Source organism: Pelodiscus sinensis, chromosome 12, assembly GCF_049634645.1.
Source record: "Pelodiscus sinensis isolate JC-2024 chromosome 12, ASM4963464v1, whole genome shotgun sequence".
NCBI classification, from domain to species: Eukaryota; Metazoa; Chordata; order Testudines; family Trionychidae; genus Pelodiscus; species Pelodiscus sinensis.
This window is the reverse complement of record NC_134722.1, coordinates 48205390-48226026: the sequence shown is the minus strand read 5'-3', so window position 1 is coordinate 48226026 and position 20637 is coordinate 48205390. Positions and strand designations below refer to the sequence as shown.

Here is a 20637-nt window from a genome sequence, read left to right as displayed (position 1 = left end):
TCGAGGCAGCGACCCGTGAGCAGCGCCCGGGATCAACGGCCTGGGGATCAACGGCCCGGCGCTCGAGGCAGCGACCCGTGAGCAGCGCCCGGGATCAATGGCCCGGGGATCAACGGCCCGGCGCTCAAGGCAGCGACCCGTGAGCGGCGCCCGGGGATCAACGGCCTGGGGATGAACGGCCCAGCGCTCGAGGCAGCGACCCGTGAGCAGCGCCCGGGATCAACGGCCTGGGGATCAACGGCCCGGCGCTCGAGGCAGTGACCCGTGAGCGGTGCCCGGGGATCAACGGCCTGGGGATCAACGGCCCGGCGCTCGAGGCAGCGACCTGTGAGCAGCGCCCGGGATCAACGGCCTGGGGATCAACGGCCCGGCGCTCGAGGCAGTGACCCGTGAGCGGCGCCCGGGGATCAACGGCCTGGGGATCAACGGCCCGGCGCTCGAGGCAGCGACCCGTGAGCAGCGCCCGGGATCAACGGCCTGGGGATCAACGGCCCGGCGCTCGAGGCAGCGACCCGTGAGCGGTGCCCAGGGATCAACGGCCCGGCGCTCGAGGCAGCGACCCGTGAGCAGCGCCTGGGATCAACGGCCCAGGATCAACGGCCCGGCGCTTGAGGCAGCGACCCGTGAGCAGCGCCTGGGGGGCTCCGTGGCCCGGTGCTCGAGGCAGCGACCCGTGGCTACCCGTATAGTGACAACAAAGAGCCACAAATGGCCGCAGGTAAGTTGAAACAAAACAATTTATAAAAGAGGCTTTAAGTCCAACAAACTGTCTTGGCCAGCACTAACGGACAATGATACAGGATGAATTTGTAGTCGTGTCTCAAATAAAAAACATTTTACTATTAACACACACTTCAATAGCAGCATTAACCTACACAGCGCTTTACAAATGCCTAAATCACTTGCATGTGGAACAGAGTAACTGGACAGCCTGCTTCCTGGGGTGTCGCGATTTTGCACGAGCAACTCAATCTCTCAGCTCATTCTTTGTCACAGTGATATTTTGTCCCAAATTCTACTGCCGCTCACCTTTCCACTTCCTGGGGCTTATAATTCCCAAGGCTGATTGGCCCAGGACACATGGCATGCTGGCAGCACACCTAGTATTTTTTTTAACTTGTCTGAGCTCAGATATTTAGGAGAAAAAAGGGGCAATTGGCTAAACACTCCTCCACCCTTTGGGGCAGAGGTCTGTGTCACAGCAGACCCAGCAAAGACCAATATGGGGATAATGCTGTCATCTTTCTGTGGGGGCGGAAGGGAGAAAAAGATGATTGCCTGCTCGCCTAGGGAGATGGACAGTTGAGTTGGGGGTGGGAGGCATGGTGGAGGTGAGGAAGGGTCTGTATGAGCAGTAAGGATGCCTAGACTGATGTGTGAGCCACTGTGCCCCTGGTCATGCCAGCTTTTGCTGCATTTCCCTTTCTCTTGCAGTGCTGCCCTCTTTGGCTCAGAGGTGGACTTGGGTCCCAGGTTATACCTGGCCGTTTTCCCATGGAACACTGCATGCATCAAGGGACAGAACCAAGAGACAGGTATCAGAGGGGTAGCCGTGTTAGTCTGGAACTGCAAAAGCGACAAGGAGTCCTGTGGCATCTTATAGACTAACAGATGTGTTGGAGCATAAGCTTTCGTGGGCAAAGACCCACTTCGTCAGATGCATGCAGTGGAAATTTCCAGAGGCAGGTATAAATATGCAGGCCAGAATAAGATCCAAGCACTGATTCTGGCCTGCATATTTATACCTGCCTCTGGAAATTTCCCCACATGCAAATGACGAAGTGGGTCTTTGCCCACAAAAGCTTGTGCTCCAATACATCCGTTCGTCTGTAAGGTGTCACAGGACTCCTCGTCGCTTTTGCAGAACCAAGAGTTTCCCTTCAGGAGCTAGGCTGGTCCCGCCCCCTTCCCTCCCCTGATCAGTGCTGTGAAGCAGAAGTGGCTTTCTAACCTCGGGGCACATTCAGGAAGGGAGATACTGAAGGTCCACAATAAATTGCAGCTGCAAGATTGCAGACAGGACTATTGAAAGGCTCAAAGATGCACCCTCCAAATTGGAGGGCAAGTCAAGATGCTTTTTAAATAAGCAGAGTCTTACAGATCTGGACAAGTGTAAGAAACTTCCTGCTAGAGTGTCATAACAGACAGGGATCGAGCAACCCTAAAGATGCCCAGCTGTTTTCTTCAAGGATCTTGAGTTTGTGTCTCACTTGCTGTATTTATCTTCTCGTAGACAGCTATCAGTGCATCCACAATCTCTGCAGAAGACAAGGAGAATTTGTTTTCTGATCAGAATACTTGCAATCGATTTCTGTCCTGGCGGGATGATTGCTACTTACTCACTGGACAGGACACAGGATCGCTTCATTAGAGGCGTACAGCTAGTTCAGATTAGAAGCCTAATCCGAACTAGCTAGTCCTTGCTGCGTGTAGCCACGCGGCACGGGGTCCGAACTAGCCGGCATTTAAAAATGGCGCCAGCCGGCTTCATGCAAATGAAGCCCGGGAAATTCAAATCCCGGGCTTCATTTGCAACTGCGGATGACTACATTACCCCCGCTAGTTCGAACTAGCGGGGTAGTGTAGCCATACCCTAAGTTACTGGAGAAAATGAAAGTGACTGTTTTACACAGTGCAGGGGTAGCAAAAAAGGAGCAAGCATGTACAGCGGAGACAGACCCATATGGAGAAGTGACTGGGAGAGGCTGTGGAAAGATTTATTTTAAGGCAAGTCAGAATAATGGAGATCTCCAGAAGAGAGAGGTGGGTAAATATAGTAAAGTAGCCAATTAGCCCGCCATAAGACGGGATTTTCAGGTCTCTCCTCCACGTTGGTCTTCTCTCCTGAGCCTCCAGTCTCTCTTCTCCTGCTCCTACTGCCTCCCCATCTCTCTCTCTCAGCTCTCCTCTGCCTTCTGCCTCTCTCTCTTTGTCTTCTCCCCCTCCTGCCGCTCACTCTCTCTTTGCTCTCCTCTGTCTCCGTTGGGGATGCACGCTTGTCCAGGCCCCACTCCCTGGGCGTGTACGTCACCGTCCCCACCCCCGCCCCTCTTCGCCTTCCGCCATGGCGCTCAGCTGACTTCTGCGCTGCTCAGCCGGGCCACTACACAGCTCAAGCGGCCATTTAGGTCCTGTGCTCCCTATGCAGCATTCCCATGCTGCATGAGGAGTGCGGACCCCAAACGGCCGCTTGTGCTGCTTGCTTCTGCGCGGCAACCCGGCTGAGTAGCGTAGAACTCAGCCAAGCACCACAGCAGGAGGCAACAGTGCTGCCCAGAGGGAACAGCCAGCATTTCAGCATTACACAGTCACAGACACTGGGCTACTATATATATGATAAGCGAAGGCCAAATGCAGCCTTTCACTGAAGTGAGAAGGAGCTGGCCAATTTGATGTTCGAGTGCTCACAAATGGCAGTTTTTGTTATAGCTCTCAGCACAGTGAGGGTACGTCTACACAGCAGTGTTATTTGGGCGTAACTGACGTTATTCCGAAATAACGCAGTGCGTGTCTACATAGCAAGCCTTTATTTCGAAATAATGTGAAGCTGGAGGACTTCTCGCTCCGACTCATGGCAACCCATGTTTAATGAGGAGTAAGGGAAGTTGCAGGAAGTGTGCTCTTCCTTCGACTTTCTGCTGAGTAGCTAGCGCCAAAAGCTGAAATAAGCTATTTTGACTTATGCTATGCAATTGACATAGCTCAAGTTGCATAGTTTATTTTGGCTTTAGCCTTGCTGTATAGGTGTGCCCTTAGAGACTAACCAAAACATAGAGTCATGAGCTTTTGTGGGCAAAACGCACTTCAGTCCAGTTCCTCTGAGGAGGTGGGTTTTGTCCATGAAAGCTCATGAGTCTATATATTTCGGTTTGTCTCTTAGGCTATGTCTACACGGAAGCATTGTTTGGAAATAATTCACGTTGGATGTGGGACTTCCTGGGTGAAGTTTGCTGTGCAGGGTTTTTGTTGTGCAGATCAGACCGGATCCTCACTGGCACAGTCTCAGAGCTAAACTGCATGTGACCTTCCCCCACCTACTCACTGTGCAGGGTTCCTAGCCATCGCCTCTGAGGCGGAGACCCCATCCCTCTCCCTCCAACCCAGGGGTTTAGGCTTGCAGACGCTTCACCCCTTGCTGGGATTTCCAGGTCCAGCAGCACCCTTCCCCCCCTCCCCAGGAGCTAGTATTGCTGGCAAGGGACTCCTCCCAACCTTCTGCAGAAGGGCGTTGTGAGGGTTCAAAGGTCCGGCACCGATTGATGATCTCCTGCAGGCCGGAGGGACACTCTTCCCCCAAGGGAGCCTGGTAACGTTGCTCATAGACTTTCTGGTAGATCTCTACAGAAGAGCAGCCTGCCACAACACAGAAATCCCAGTGTCAGGAGGCACCGCCTGATCCCAGAGGCCACGAGAACGTCAATCAGCGGTGGGCAGCCACACAGACTGAGTGGGCTGAATGAGTGGCCTTCCTTCATCTCAGTGGGTCGCAGCAGCCCAGATCCACGGGGGTTCCTCCTGCGATCCCCACAGGCCCCCTGCCTCCACCCCAGTCTTGCATACTGAGGCACGGTAGCCCCGCACTTACCTATGCCCCCCACTCCCTCCCAGAGTGGGAACCCCACAAATCAGCTGTTTGCGGCTGTTCAAGCCCCAGGTGGGTGGGGGAGGAGCACAAAGCAGGTAATTTGCAGTGCTCTGAAAGTGCTGGGAGGGGGAGGAGTAGGTAAGTGGGGGGGGGGCAGTGTGCAAGAGGCATGGGGGAAGGAGGGCAGGCAGGGGGCCTGTCGGCTGCAGGTGCAGCCCCAGTGGGCCACATGCAGCCCACAGTTTGCCCACCAGGCTTAAACAGAGCCCCAATTGGCCTGGAAAGCCTACAGTGGGGAAGAGCTGGGATTGCAAGCCTTGTAACATGGGGCATCCTTGAGGAACTCCTCCGCAACACCCCTGCCTGCAGAAGGCACATCCGTCACTTCAGGGGCATGAAGCACATGCCTAGGGATGGGATTAGACGTGCTTACAATTCAGTGTGTGTCTAGGTGCTTTGCTGAGCTGGATCCTAAATTCCAGGCAAGAGTCCAGCGTTAAAGCGACTCCGCCGTCTGGTCCATGCGGATAGAGACCTGTTGGACCATCTTTCAGTCCTTCCATAGTCCCTCTGGATCTGATGCTCTGAGCAGTAGATCTCAATCGGGAGCGTTTGCCACGAGGTACATTTGATCCCAAATATCACCCAGCATCTGCAGAGCACATCTGGACTGGCCCACCGGGCGCTCAGCCAGATGCTTGAGATAGGACTGAAAAGAAACCCCCTTTGCCCACCTTCAAATGGGATTTTGCCGGTCGCGATCTCCCACAGGACGATTCCAAAGCTGAAAGGACACAAACAGGCCTGCTGAGCCTAAAGAAAGCCTCCTCCCCCTTCCCCCGCCCATGCTCATCAGCTGTGCCGCTTGCTGGATAAAGTGTTGGGGAGAGGAGGAAGGTGAAACTCCCACTGCCCATCTAACGAGCATGTCATCTCAAAGCGGGCCCTCCGGCCTCTGCACGAGCCACCAGCTGCCCTCCCACACAGCATACTCCTCTGCACTGGCCCTGCTAGGCTGGCTGGCTCCTGGGAGTCTTCTGAAAAGGAATGACTGCTGCCCAGCCATGTGTCCAGTCCCGTGGGGGGCAGAACTCGGCAGGTGAAATCCATTTCCAGTGGGACATTACTCTCCGTCGGTAGCAACCTCCACTCACAAAGCCCTCTATGCACATTAGCTCTGCCCTCCCCATAGGGTAGCTATGTGACACCAGTCCCCTTTAACAGAAGGGGAAGCGAATGTGGAGAGTCAGGGATAGAACCCAAGACTTCCAGCCCCCTTCTCCCACCTTTATCTCGTACAGAACTTGTCTAAGAGCCTGGCATCCAGCAGCACGTCCATCCCTGCTGTGCCCTAGCCCAGCGCCCCGGGGAGAGGTACCTGTATATTTCACTGGGCACATCGTACATGTGGCTCAGGGAGGCGAGGCCCAGGGGACAGATGTAAGCTGAAGCAGGGACCTGGGTCTGTTTCTTCTTGTAGCCCCTCTTCAGGGACGACTCCGTCTTACTCAGTTCAAACCCGGAGAGCTGAAGGGGAGGAGGAGCGACAGAAAGGAGGAGCAGGGCACATCCCCTGCAGTCTGCTACGCGTCAATCACCGCATAGCCGGGCCTTAGCTCAGGGTTAGTCGGCTGATTTCCCCTGGCTTATATTGCGGCCTTTTCGTTGCCACGAGACCAGACGGAGCACTGCGAGAACTTAGTGCACCTGCTCCATAGCGTGGGAGCTACATAGGCCTGGGGCCAGAGCCCTCCCTTGGGGCTGTTTGCATAGTGCCTAGCCCAGGGAGTCCTGCTCCTACACGCTGCTGGGCAACTAGTCATCCATAGCCATGGAGCCCACTTTCCGGAGAGGAAGTGAGTGAAAGGTGGGGGGGGGGGGGTATTCCCCGCCAGGGTCTCCGCAAGGCAGCGGTGCCGTTTTAGTATAAGAACCAGCTGCACCTTGGAGAACAGGCTGTGTAAAGCAGCCTGACGTTAACGTCTAAATGCTCCACCCGAGGGTCCTGCTCGGCTCGGGCTGCCCCGGCGGGCTGGCGGTGGGGGAGAGTTCGAGGGGGCAGTCTGCGTTAGGATGGGGGATTCAGGTGTCCCAACTGCCTGGTAAATTCGCATGGACCCAGTGGATGCTTGAGGCATGACTCCAGAGAGAGGAAGTAGCTAGCCACAAAAGCCTCCATGCCCTCCAAACACCCCTCTGCAAGACAGCGCTTACCTTCACACAGTAACCTTTAGCAACCAGGAACTTGCTACTGTTGATGCAGCCATGCAGTTTGGACTTCGCCGCCGTCTGGTGCAGCCTGCAGCCAGCCAGGAGCAAGAGCAGAAAGCATTAGCAGCGCCCCCAGCCACCCGCCTGGACCTTTGCACACCTGTGGAGCATTCAGAAGCCACCTCTGGGTGCCAGTTATTCTGGGACAGCAGCCCCAGGTCAGGCCCTTCCAGAGCGTACCAGACAATCATTTCTGGCCTGTACAGAGGCAAGCCAGCGAATGCCTTTGGTGGGCAGTGCCCCGGTCATCTCTAAGACAGCATTCCCAACGCTCTCGGAGGGCTTGACAAGGGACTGCTGGAAAAGCAGCACCAGATATCGTGGGAGAACGGCTTTTCCCACCTGGCTCCAGCCAGGTTCACAAGCCAAGAGCATCTGGGCATTTTCTTCGCTAAACCCAGCCTCCCGTCACTTCTCCTATGCCTCCGTTTCCCCTTTGCATCCTACACATAGCTGGTGCCCCAGTCTGTGCCTCTCCCTCGTTCACAGCCATGGAGCCAGCATCAGAGAACGGTCCAAAGCTCAGTTCCTTCCTCACCACAGTCTTGCATCTCCTGACCAGCTCCTCTTGTCCACGAGCGCTAACTTCTCAGTGACTAGCCCCGCTCAAGGAGCTCTCTCTCCTTTTACAGCCTACCCCTCAGCCCTCCCGTTCCCTTCCCCGAGGGCAGCGATGGGCAGCCGAGGCTAGTGAGCGGGCTGCATGAGTAGCCTCCTTCATCTCAATGGGCCGCAAGACCAGCACAGCCAGGAAGGTCTCCGGGGACAGGGCGGTGTGCTCACTGCGCTGGTGTCCCTGGCCTGTGTGGGGGTGCCAATTGACCCATCGCAGCGGTGGGGTGGGCTGCAGGGGGAGTGCATGGCCCTCCCCATCAGTGCTAGGTGCAGTCAGTGCGCACCTCCCTTCCTGGGCCCTGGCTTTCCGTGTGTGGCACCTGAGTAACACCGGTAGGAAAAAACTGACGTGGGTAGAATGCCGAATCTGGCCCCCGGCGCGTGGGCAGCGGCAAACAGAATGTCTGGCGGGACCCCAATGGGCCACACGGGGCCTGCTGGCCACAGGCTGCTCCCCACTCTCCTTTTTGTACTGTCCCTCCAGCCTCCTAATTCAGCTGCCTCCGTTCTGATTAATAAACAGGCGCTCCCAGGGCCACGTCAGGCCTCGTTCTCCTGGCGGTCACCAGCCCCGCGCCGTACCTGTAGAGGCCCCTCGCTGCGTCCACTGCCATCCGAACGCGAGTCTCCCAGGGGAGCCCAGGCTTCTTGGTCAGCACGTCCCGCAGGGTCCCCTTTTCACAGTACTCCATGACAATGGAGAAACGAGGGCTCGAGCCTGGCCAGGACAACAGCCCGGTGAGTGGAGACCTCGGCAGAGACCGCCCACGTGCTTAGAGATGCAGAATCCCGGGGCAATGCATCCCTTGGGTCGAATGCTAAGTGACCTTTCGTGGGAAAGCAGCTTTTAGTTTAGGCACTGCGTTGCGCATGGGCATGGTCCTCCCAGCGTCCTTGTTCCCTTGGCATATCTCTGGTCTCCAGGAGCGAGGGGGAATGCACGAAAATGTACCCGATGAGAACCCCTTAATTATATTTATCCAGCGACACCATTTCCAATTCTACGGAGCCTTATTCCAGGAGATGGAAGGCTATTTCCAGCTCCTCCTCGCAGGACAGGCCACTCACATGTCCCACCTACAAAGACGACAACTGCTGGTGGACGCCAACAAGTGTTGCAAGGAAATGTCCACCGCAGACAGGAGTCTTCTACTAAGGCAGTGGTCTCCAACCTTTTTACACCCAAGATCACTTTTTAAGTCTCAGAACAGGCGAAGATCTACCGCCCCGCCGCTTCCTTGAAGCCCCGCCCTCTCTATTCTCCTGTCCATCACTTGCTATCCCCAGCCCTTATATACTCTGTTAAACAGTTTATTTTTAAATTATGCAATATATAAAATTAAAATCACATGTTTATAGTTATGAAATAAATGGTCTGTTTTTAATTCATGCTATTTAAATGTCAAATGAAGCATTTACAATTCTACATTTTGTTCTCTGCTATTTTGTAAATCTAAAATCAAGTATTGATAATTATATATTTTTTTCTTCCAATAACAAAGTCTCAGTGCGACACCTGTGACTGAACAGTATCTGCCAGTGTCTTGAAGTCTGGGTTGTAGTCTGAGATTGCTAGTTGTATATAGTCCATCAGCTGGGCATCTGTGATCCTGCGCTCAGCCTGGGAAGCTTGCTCCAGCACAGCTAGAGCTAGATGCAGCCTCCCTGGGCTGAGCGCAGGGCAGCCGGGCTGGAGGGAAGAGAAGTAGCTGCCCGGTCAGCTGGCCATGGCGCTCAGCCAGGGTGCACCAAGCTCCATGTGGGCAGGTGCAGAGGAGAAGCTGCTGATCAGCTGGAGCGCGGGGCAGCCTCTTTCAGCTGAAAGCCACAATCAGCTTGCTGGGATGTTTCAGCCCTCCCGACCTCCCAGCTCCCACCATTCCTCGCAGCTACTCATCTGTGTTGTTGCTCGGTGAGTAGCTGCTCCTCAAATGAGGAAGTCTAATGTAAATGTACTGCACAGGCGCGCAGTTCAGAGAGGGCTCAAGAGCTACTCTTAGAGCCCCTGAGATCTACTGGTAGATCGCGATCTACTGGTTGGTGACCACGGTACTAAGACCTCAGATCAAGATACCAGATTATTGGTCCACGCAGAGCTACAGCTGACAGGCTGGAATCTGATTGGACAAGTGTTCCCCGGGGGCAGAGAAGCAAGTCGGGGATTCCCACAAAACATTTTGCTAATCACGCAGAGAGACATGTGTTTAGGCAAAGGGGTTACTTGAAGTTGTATCCTGCTCTTTTCTCCGCACTGGGCAGCTAGAGAAGGGGAAGTGAAAAATTCCAAGCCAGCCTGAAGTAAAAGTGAAAAAGAGAAAAGACCGAACTTGCCCCATGGTGTGTGAAAGAACTCTACAGCTTCTCATGAGCAAAGCCACTGGTAAAAAGTAACTTTGCTCCCAGCTAAGACCAATCACATGAGCTAAAGGCTTAAATAAGTTGTCATGATTATGAGGGTTAGCCAGCAGCCTGGAGATTAAGGGGTTAACTACACCTAGCCAGGTGGAGTGACCAGTAGGATTGTAGGTGGGACTTTCAAACTGGGACAAAGGAATTTGGGTTTTTTCCTTGTTTTTTCCTTGCTCCTTTTGTCTCTCTGAGCAAGCTCTCTGCAGCTACAGAGAGGGACAAGCATGTCTCTCTCTCTCTCCAAGAAACAATTCTTCACTTTCTGTAAGTAGGGTAAAGTTTAGGTAGGTTCGTTAGGCTTTATTGTTTTAAGGGTTGGGTATGGGATCTGATATCTGGCACTGCTTAAGAGATGCTTGGCTTTTCTTTTTAACTAAATTCTAGCCCATGGTGTAATTCCTCCATGAGTATATTTTGTTACCTTTTCATCTGATCCTTATGCTTGCAACAGGAATATTGTTGTACTAATAAAAGTTTTCTCTTTTCTTTTTATGAACCTGGCATTGGTTACTTGTGTGTCCTGATTTTTATAATAGGCGTGAGATCTCCCAAATGATCTTTCCCCTAATTTCATTATTAATATTTGGGTGGTGGCAGTGGAAGTTTTATTCCCAAAATCTAGGTATTTAAGATATTGGGGGAAGTTTTATACCAAAGCCTGGTAGATAAGGCTTTGGGGTACACTTGCTGGCCTCCACTTCTGCATTTATCATGCCAGAGTGGGGAAAGAGCCATGACATAAGTAGAAAGTGGAAAGACCATTGTGGAGCAATTCAGGGATGATTCGACACCCAGAGTGTGTTGAGTATCTCTTTGCAGATCGCTTATTTGCCCCTCAAAGTAGACACTAAGGGTATGTCTAGACTACATCCCTCTGTCACCAGAGGGATGTAAATTAGACATACCGAAATAGAATCATAGAACCATAGAGCTGAAAGAGACCTTAAAAGGTCATCAAGTCCAGCCCCCTGCTCTAGGCAGGACCAATCCCAACTTAAATATCCAATCCCATTTAAATATCCCGCACTTTATTAGAATAAAAATGGCCACCGCTTTTTGCCAACGTGGCAATTTGTCAGCACAAAGCGGCAGTCTAGATGGGGATTGGTCGACATGGAAAGGCTTTTCCGACCGATCCTGTAAACCTCGTTGCATGAGGCATAAGGAATTGGTCGGAAAAGGCTTTCCTTGTCGATCGATCCCCGTCTAGACTGCCGCTTTTTGCCGGCAAATTGCCATGTCCGCAAAAAGCGGTGGCCATTTTTATTCTAATGAAGTGCGGGATATTAAAATCCCTTCATTAGCAATTTCTGTATGTCTAATTTACATCCCTCTGTCGGCAGAGGGATGTAGTCTAGACATACCCTAAATTCCTACGGCTGCTATTTAAATAGAAGATCTCAAAACCAGGGTCGCTGTAAAGCACCTACAGGAGTGGGATGTGCAAGTCATTCTGTTTATGCCAGGCCATCAGAAAGATACAGGCAATTGTGTTAACGAGGGGAGGGGAAATGGACTAGATAAACCGAAGTTTGATGTCATTTCTGTGAAGAGTGAAGTTAATCGGAGAAAGCAGCCTGAGAAGGAAGTTGCTGGGAAATGGTTTTAAGAGCTGTACTTCCTTAAATCGGCTCTGCCTTTAGCCGACTAAACCGCTTAGGTAACAGGGAATGCCCTCTCCCCCGAACTTCCTCTAAGGCCTTCAGAGGGTTCTTTTCTTGACTTGTTCAATAGGAATTCATTACTAACGGAGGTACCTGCTGAGCCAGGTAATTTGAACCCAGGCGTTGTTTCAGTTACAACCTTAATTTGTCCCGTAGTAAGTTAGGGTAGCACAACGATAAGTTAAATTAACCGACACGTCTTGCTTAAACTGGTATTTGTTCAACTACTTGCTTAATCGTTTAGTGCCCTCATAAGAGAGAGGCTGAACTTGTCTGAGTCTCAAAAATTCAGTGCAGACAAATGAGCCTACCCTGGGAAAATGGTAACATCATCAAAGATCATTCCGGAGCCCATTAATTACTAAGTCCCAGCGCTGGCACTATGTCACGGTGTAGCCTGACAGACCCCCTTCCCCCCTCCGATCTCATCCATCTTATTTGCCTCTCTAAGGTTCCTGAAGCATACAGGGCAGAAAAGGAGCAATAAAATCAGCATAGTCTATGCTGGCTCATCTGATTCTGAGAAGCTGAAAACAGATATGAAGAAAGAGCAATTAAGGCAATAAGCTGGCCTCGAGGCTATGAGAACTGCCCCGGCTGGCACCCATGTTGATACGATCACACACAGTCCCTGGGAGAGGAATCTCCCACTGAGAAAAGAATCCCCAGTACTTCTAATTTAGTTATCTCTTTACAAGTGTAAATTAAGTTCACAACTCCCTTGTAAGAACTGGTCTCACACAAGACAGACCAGCACCATTTGGCATCACAGATAAGAAAGAGAAATACGTGATCCCATGGGTATAAAGATGGGTCCAGCAGCACACTCACTGTGAGTGTCAATCTACCCTCTACCTGCTGGTCGGGTTAGGTGTTTTGACCTCCCGAGGTTCCATGGGGACGCCCACCTCGTATTTTTGTCTTTCCTAGGAATTGAGGGACCGGCCCTGGCCTGACACGCTGGAGTCGAGAGGCACAGAAGGGGGTAAAAATTGTACCTGGATGTGGTCCTCTGTCTTAAGTGTACACTAAGGGTGTGTCTAGACTACAGAGTTTTGTTGACAAAAGTGGACTTTTGTCGACAAAACTATACCTGCGTCTACACTACCACCGAGTTCTGTCGACAAAACGTCGACAGAACTCAGCAGTTTTGTCGACGCTGGTATACCTCATTTTACGAGGCATAACACCTTCTGTCGACAGAGTTCTGTCGACAGAAGGTGTTATTGCATGTAGGGTTGTGTCTAGACTACAGGGTTTTGTCGACAAAGCAGCTTGCTTTGTCGACAGAACTGAATGTGTCTAGACGCTCTTTGTCAACTGAAATTTTGTCGGCAGATTCTGTCGACAAAATTTCTGTCGACAAAACCCTGTAGTCTAGACGTACCCATAGACTTAGAGCTCTTTAAAGATTAAGCTGTTACTTGGTACCATTATTTCTATTCTTCTATCTTTATTTTCTTTGTAACCATTTTTAAGATCTATATTTGTTAGCAGTTAAGAAATAGAGCAATAGCCATTGTAACCATATGATTTATAAGCTTCCTTAATAAACCTGTAACTGTTTAAGTTTTAACCTGACTCCTTCAGTTGCTGTAACAGAACCAAACACAATTTAAAAGAACTTCAGCCGGTCATAAGGGACAGGTATAGGAAGAGCTTGGGCGTTTGGATTGTGTCACTCCCAGGTGACAAATCCACTGGAGCATCTCTCAGTCTTTCCTAGACTGCCCGCTGCGAAGGGATCCTGTATTCTAGCAGCTAAAATCTGAGATGTAATAGGCTCTTCCGATAGGCCCAGGGCGTCTGTCAGCCTGTTGGCTGCCTTCTGCGATGGGACCCCAGTCCTAGCAGTAAAGTCACGGACGTTAAACCTCTTCTCAGCACACACACACACACACACACACACACACCCCTGACCGTCGGCTGACAGACGGGCCTCCCGTCCTGACTGGCCAGCCATGGCCATGGCTCATCCTGCCCACCCGGGGTGTGGCCATGTCACATTGGCTACGACAAGTGGAGCCGAACGTCTGGGCTCCTGACAGGCCCTTCCACCTGTGCAGCAGGGGGAGGAGGGAACGCTGTGCGCGGAGTTGGGCGCAAAGAGGTGAAGGGGGCCTGCTGTGCAGAGTCAGTGCCTGCCAGCCCTTACCGCTCTCGTCGATGCAGATCCCGTACATGCGGAGGATGTTCGGAGACTCAAACTTCTTCATGGTTTCAATCTCCTTCCGGAAAATCTCCCTCACTTTCCTGCAAGAGCGGCCAGGCTGGGTCAGCCCAAAGGTCCATCTGGCCCATTGTCCTGTCTGCTAGTGCCAGATGTCCCAGAGGGAGTGAACAGAACAGGGAATCATCCAGTGATCCCTCCCCTGCCACCCATTCCCAGCCTCTGACACACAGAGGCCAGGGTCACCATCCCTGCCCAGCCCAGCTAACAGCCATTGCTAGATTCATGGAGGTTGGTTCTATCTAGCTCCTTTTTGAACCCTGTTAAAGTCCTAGCCTTCATCACATCCTCTGGCAAGGAGTTCCACAGGTTAACCATGGGTTGTGTGACTAAAAACTTCCTTTAGTTTGTTTTAGACCTATTGCCTGTTCATTTCATTGGGTGACCCCTAGTTCTTGTGTGACGGGAACAAGTCAATCACTTTCCCTTCTTCGCTTTCTCCAGCTCAGCCATGATTTTACAGACCGTGATCCTATCCCCCCTTGGTCTCCTCTTTTCTAAGCTGAAAAGTCCCTGGCTTTCTCTCTCTCTCTCTCTCTCTCTCTCCCCATGTGGCAGCCGTTCCAAACTCCTCCTCATCTGTGTTACCAATCCAAAGGGAGGCCGGGGTTCCCAGTCACCACAGCTCTTCCTGCAGCGGCAGCAACTGGAGTCCAAGCCTTTGCATGGCAGCTTGGGGATTTGTGTAGTGCTGCCTAACACCAGGTGGGCCCCCACGTCAGCCTTAGCAGGGAGAAAGCAACGCTGCTTTGCCAGTCGCCTGCTCAAGAGCCCCCTTTCTTCAGAGGCAAGCCCTCTCCCCAGGATGGAGGGGGAGGGTGACAGCAGGTCCCTCCTCACAGGGGCACTCTTGGGGGAGGCCCTCAGTGGCACTGGGACAGGTTTTGGAGTTGGGGTGCTGAGCTGCACACACACAGCCCTTACCCCGTCTGCACCCCTCACCACCCCCTAGAGCTGGGCCCCCGAGGAGGTGCCCCGAGGCATGGGACCGGCAGGGCGTGGTGGGCTGGAGCACTAGTGAGGCACAGGGGGCTGGTGGCAGGGCTGAGCGAGGGGCAGGGTGCTGCAGCACCCCTCGCATCCCTGCCTCCCACGCCTAGAAGGACCATTGCTGAATAACTCACTCCGTGCAGGTGATCACTGGGTTTTTGAAGACTTTGATGGCCACAGGGTACTTGTAGAATTCGCCTTTGTAGAGTGTGTGGCTTTTGGATTCCATCAGGAAGGTCCACGGGGTCTTGGTGAGATCCTCCATCCTAATCTCGGTGACTTCCTCCCTCGGGACGGCATTGTCCTTCTTCATGACTGCGTCCTGCACTGGGACAAAGAGGGGGGGTGTTCGATGATGCGCTCAGTAAAACCTTGGGCCAGCAGCAGCAGGGCTGACGGGGGACCAAGGGCAGCCAGCCCTCAGCAATGGCCAGACCGCGGTGCACCCTCTCCAGCCCGGGGAGAGAGAGCGGCAGGCTGGTCACTTACGCTCTTTCATCATTTGGCGAACTTCTTCCACCTTGCTTCCCACATCCTCCACCTTGGTGCCCACGTGCTTGAGGTCACTGTGGACATTGTCCACTGCATCTTTGGTCTCTCTGCTCCCTGGGGGAAGGAAGGAGCAGACGGGCCAGGCCGTTAGGTGCTTGCCCATCGCCCCTGAGGTTTGCTGCATGGCACGTGACCCTTCCACCCGGTCTGGGCACGGGCTGAGGGGATGTGCCCGGGCACTGGGCTGTGGGGATGCCAGAGAGCAGGGGGCTTAGCGGGGCAGGCCCGTCAAGCTGTTCATTTTTCACCGTTGGTTTTCTCTTAGCAGCTCCAGAGCCAGTGTGCTTAGTGAGCCAGGGGAAAGCGTCTCTCCTGCCAGCTTGGGCCTGAGAGTCGCTGGGGTGTTCCCTTCGTCCGCGGTGACATGGAGACTCAAGTCCTGCCAGCCAAACTGGGCCCTCAGCAACCCTGTCCTAGCCCGATTGTCTTCAGTGTAACTGACTGGAACAGAAGTAAATACTGCCGCAGGTCTGGTCACCTGTCACCATGGGACCGACGCGCTGAGGCAGACGAAGGACCCACTCCAGCTCCTTCTGCTCTCGCTGGGTGACTCGGCACGGCCAGCGCATGGGTGCAGAGCGAGAGACCCGCTCACTGTGAGCGCCGTGCTCTGCCTCCACACACAGCGGCAGCAGGCCCGTGGCGGGCCCAGGGACCAGAGTCCCTGCGTGAGACAAGCAGGGCCGGCCCACAACATTTTGGCATCTGAGGTGGGGAACTCAAATGATGCCCCCCGGCCCCCTCGCTGCACCAGCAACAGACGATTTTATACAGTCTGGGTCCTAGTGGTGCCCCCCCCCCCCCAGTTTGCCACCTGAGGCGGCTGCCTCAGTTCGCCTCATGGTAAGGCCGGCCCTGGATACGAGGCGGCTGTTGCCCCTTCGTCACGGCACCGGTCAGAGCGTGCTGGCCCCCAGTACCTGCGGGAAGGTTTGCAGATGGGATTTTGGGCCGTGGAGTTCCTAGGTTACCGCCACTCGGGAAAATCCCACCCTCCGGCACTAATTGGTCTCTGGGTGCCACCTGGCAAGCGCCCCCTATTTGAAGCCAGACTGCCGCTGCCCGGCCACAGCTCTAGCACCCCCAGCCCCTCACAGACCGGGGCGGGAAATCGCTTCAGAGAGTCACAGACTCCTGGGCGAGAAGGGCCCATTGTGACCATCGAGTCTGACCTGCTGTAAGCAGGGATGTTAAACGGGCAAACTGGTTAGACACCAGCACTGAACCGGTTCCCCGTCTTAACTCAGGGCCTGCTGCCAGCCCGCTGCCTGGCCTGGCCCTTCAGCGGAGCAGCTCCGGCCAGCCCCGCTGGCCACCACCAGAGTTCCCTCATGTGCCAGTTATCCGGTAAGCCTCATGCTTCCCGGCTAACCCTTTCACACCCCTGCACGGGCTGGAGACCTGCCCCACACTCATCCGAGCACGGCGCTTTTAGCAAAACCCGCCAGCTTGATTTGAAAGTTGTCTGATGGAGGATCCGCCACAGCCCCGGGGGATCGGCCCAATGGCGAGTTAGTCTCGCTGCTGAGCATCTGCTCCTTATTCTGGTCTGAATTTGTCTGGCTTCAACTGCCTGCCTGTGTGTCGTGTCCAACCGGCTGGGGCGAAGACTCAGTATTTGGTGCTAGGGCTGCCAGGTGTCCCGTACTGAACCAGACAGTCTGGTATTTTCACCTCCTGTCTTGTAAAAAAAATTCAGAAAATATCGGACACCTAAAATGTCTATTTTCTGATTTTTTCTTAGCCAGGAGGCGAAAATTCCGGGTGCTTACTGGGTTCCACAGGGGAGCTGTCCGGTCCAGCGCAGGGAGGCAAGATGGCGGGCAGCCACCAGCAGCCTGTCAGGGCCAAAAAAGCCTCAAAAGTGTTTCTTAAGGGGCCTGCTGTTTATTTTATTTTATTTTTTTGTTCGATATTTTTTCAGAAACCATCTGGCGACCCTATTTGGTGCCCATGGAGGAACTTAGAGCTGGCAATCAAGTCATCCCTTAACCTTCTCTTTCTAACTCAGAGTCTCCCACTCTTGGGCAGGTTCTGTAACCCGTTAATCCTGCCCGTGGCGCCTCTCTGGCCCTCTCCAGTTTATCTGCCACCGGAACTGGGCACAGGGTCCCAGCAGAGGCTGCGCCAGGAGGTGCCCGTGCCAGCAGACCTAGCATGCCAACAGACCGGCTAGGCTTGGCGCAGGGGGCCCACGGGCAGACAGCTCTGGGTCCCATGCCCAAGGGGCTCACAGAGCGCGGTGGAGCCGCGTCACCAGCATCACAGTGTTGTGAGGCCAATGGCACCTCACAGGTCTTGGCCCCTCGTCAGCCCAGCCAGTCCCGGTCGGCAGGAGCCACCCTGGGTCCAAAGCTCAAGCCTGCAGCAGCCCGGGGGCGTGGAGCCGCCCTGCCGATTCCCAACGGCGGGAACGCGAGCGCTGCAAGCACATACTCACTTGCGAGCAGCTCCTCCCAGAGGGCCGTGTCGGCCTGGACGTCGTGGTGGTCCTCCGTGCCGCGGGCGTCCCTCCGGAAGGCCCCAAGGAAGGCCTGTTTCTGCTCGGCCTGCAGCAGGAGCGAGAGCCCTTCGGCAGCGTCCCCCAGCCGCTCGTTCACCCGCACAAACCCCTCGGCGACGTCGCCGGCCTTCAGGAACTTCTCCAGCCAGTGGGTCTGGCTGTACCTCTGCACCAGCCCCCGGGCCGTCTCCAGGGTCTCCAGCAGCTGCTGCAGCGTCTTCAGGAGCTGGGGGGAGACGTGGGCGGGCGGCCGCGCCCGGAGGGCCTCCACGGGCCGCAGCAGGAGCTGAATGCGGGTCGCCAGGCGGCGGCTCTGGTGCTTGCAGCACTTCACTTGCTCGCACTGGGCGTAGATAACGCGGGCCAGGCCCAGGAGTTTCTCTGCTACCTCCATTCCTGAAAGGAACGGGATCGGGCCGCCCGTCAGGCGGCATGCCCGGCCCTCGCCCCAGCCATCCTGTGTCGCGCAGACCACCGGCCTTCCCCAGACAGCTGCCACTGGCAACTCCACCACCCCTTCAACGTGGCTGCGACTCTCCTGTGACGCTGCTGGGGTCGTACTCGGGAAATCCCCCTCGGCCCCTTCCGACCGTCGGGCGCAAGCGCCTTCGCCTCGGCCACGCCTGCCGTGTGGGACAGCCACCCTGATCCTTGGCCCCGCTGCCTAGCGACAAGGAACCTCCCGGGGGCTGAAGTTTAGCCTGTGCAGAGGGCTGGCCTGAGCCCCAGAGCGCTGCCTCAGTCACCCTGGGCCCTCAAGGTGCCGTGGGTTCATGCCGGCTTTCCGCACGGGCGGGGCTTCCTCCCCGGTTTGCAGCTGGGGTTCGCCGTGGAGAGGCGTGAGTGCTCAGCGTCTCGTGCCGAGTGCGTGGGCGCCGTGCCGCCCCTCTGAGGCTGGCAGCGAGAGCTCGGTGCCCCGTCGAGGCAGGAGGGGCCGGGGCCTAGACGTGCTCAGCTGTCTCAGACCCTTCCTGGAGCACTGGGGAGGGGCCAGGGCCGGCTTTGCTGCCGTGCGCTCGCAGTTCCCACACTGGTAGGGCTGCATCTTGCCCGGGCACATTCGCAGCTTTGGGCCAGCCCGTTTCTCAGAACCGGGCCCCAGAGATGGGAGGGGATCAGCGGGCTTCGGACACTGGTTTTCCCAGGCCCATTTGTCTGTCCTGCCTCGGCTCTGCCAGGGGAGGCTGCTAATGCCTTTGCCTAGCAGAGGGGTTTATCTCGGTCCCTCCCCCATCCTTCCTACCGCGCAGCACTGAACTGCATGTCCCAGCCCCGGCACATGACCCGTGTCCCCTGCCGGGTGCGTTCCCCCTCCAAAGCGGCGCCCTGTGTGCCTTGCCGCAGGTCGACACTGCAAGGTCTGTCTCCGGAGGCCAGGTCCCCAGCCGCGTAGCCAGCGTTGGCATCAGTCGCTTTACACGAGCCGAGGGGTTGGTCTAATCGCCCCACTGCTGAACTGCCCGCTCCTTTCTGCCATTCGGCCTGGCTCACGGTGCTGCCAGCGGCTGTTTGGCCTGACTCAGTGCTCAGCAGGGGCTCAGAGGCTGGCCGGGGCGGTGGGGGATCAGAGACGGGGCAGGCGTGGCCTTCCCAAACTGCCTCTGCCCACACCCCTCCCCCTGCTTTGGCGCAGCTCCCGGGCCACCCCTGGGCTTCAGCTGCACTGAGGCTAGGACCGCGCACCACCTCCCTCCCTGGGCTCTGGCTGTGGAGAGGCTCACGGGGGGGCAGGGGAGCTGGAGACCTTCCCCTGTGCGGGGAGGGGCTTGGTTCCTAAAGGGGCGGGGCCTTGAGTGGAAGAGGCGGAGCTGGGGGTTGCCCCCCACAGCCCTGGGTTCACCCACCGCCCAGGGCCTGGCCCCTCAGCATGAATAGCCCCCGGGTGCCCTTGTGGCTGAGGACGCTTTGCTCCCCACTGCCCCTCGAAGGGCACTCTGGGCCCCCCGCCTGCTTGGCCACCGCTCTTCAGAGCCCCCCAGGGGTCCGCTGTGCAGACGTGGGCTGCCAGCCTGCGTTAGGAGCCCGTCCACGGAGACTGGCTCACCAGACGCCAGGCAGCCCCTCCAGCCGCTTTCACATCGGTTACCCGCCCACCCCCGCCTTTCGCCATTGTGCCAGCCAGAGGGGCGGCTGGATACGACTGCTCCCAGGCTGCGGGAAAGAGAGAGCTGGCCGGGAGCAGCTGCAGCCCATCCCAGCAGCCAGCCCCTCCCCAACAGCTCCAGACTCTGCGTTTCAGCCAGAGCCAAGATTCAAGAGAAGTATTAAAAACTTGCCACCAGTGTCTCCTCCCCGCCGAGATCAGCTCAAGGCTCCTTCCTCTCTTCTGTCCAGCGAGCCAGCTCACCTCAGCTGCCCTCAGCCAAGCCCGCTTCCCCCGCCGTCCCTGCCGTGTTTGAGTCACCTGCTGAGTAGCACAGCACACTTGCGGGAAACTCCCTCTGCCCTCTCTCCCCCCTTTGGCCCTTCCCCCCTGACGAAACATGAGGCTTGCACAATTGTGCAACTCCGTTTCCTCCTTTCCAGCAATCTCTGCGCCGGAGGAGTCGAGTGGCTTGTCTGTTCACGCAGGAAATTGTCCATGACACCACTGGCCCGGTCCGGCAAGGGAAGCAGGATGGGGCGGATCACGTCACCTTTTGGCTGCTGAGTTTCAGTAAAAGGGGGGGTAAGAAATAAGGCAGGAGGAAAAGCTGCATCTCACAAGGACCTGGTTAGTGGTCCAGAGGCCAGAACTCTCCAGAAAGATCAGCCCCTTGCTGGCCTGGCCTGCGCGAGACCAAGCTGGTGGACAAGGAAAACGGGTGCAATTCCTGGG

The 20637-nt window shown here is 55.5% G+C and overlaps 1 protein-coding gene across 4 annotated transcripts; it reads right to left on the bottom strand.

Moving 5' to 3' along the window:
* Positions 1-719: 719 nt before the first annotated feature.
* On the bottom strand, positions 720-20291 carry MLKL (mixed lineage kinase domain like pseudokinase). 4 transcript variants are annotated; one of them, XM_075940686.1, is made up of 11 exons: positions 20167-20291; positions 17757-18215; positions 15254-15370; positions 14899-15091; positions 13700-13797; positions 8054-8189; positions 6800-6884; positions 5964-6112; positions 5320-5369; positions 4213-4353; positions 720-2258 (listed from the first exon to the last, which is right to left on the bottom strand). In XM_075940686.1, exons 2-11 carry the CDS (start codon positions 18211-18213, stop codon positions 2185-2187), a joined length of 1500 nt encoding a protein of 499 aa, XP_075796801.1. In that variant the 5' UTR covers positions 18214-18215; positions 20167-20291; the 3' UTR covers positions 720-2184. The 4 variants fall into 4 exon arrangements, with proteins under 4 accessions (XP_075796801.1, XP_006115190.2, XP_075796803.1 ...); XM_006115128.4 differs by having other exon boundaries at positions 20096-20284; XM_075940688.1 differs by having other exon boundaries at positions 14899-15079; positions 20096-20283.
* Positions 20292-20637: the final 346 nt, after the last annotated feature.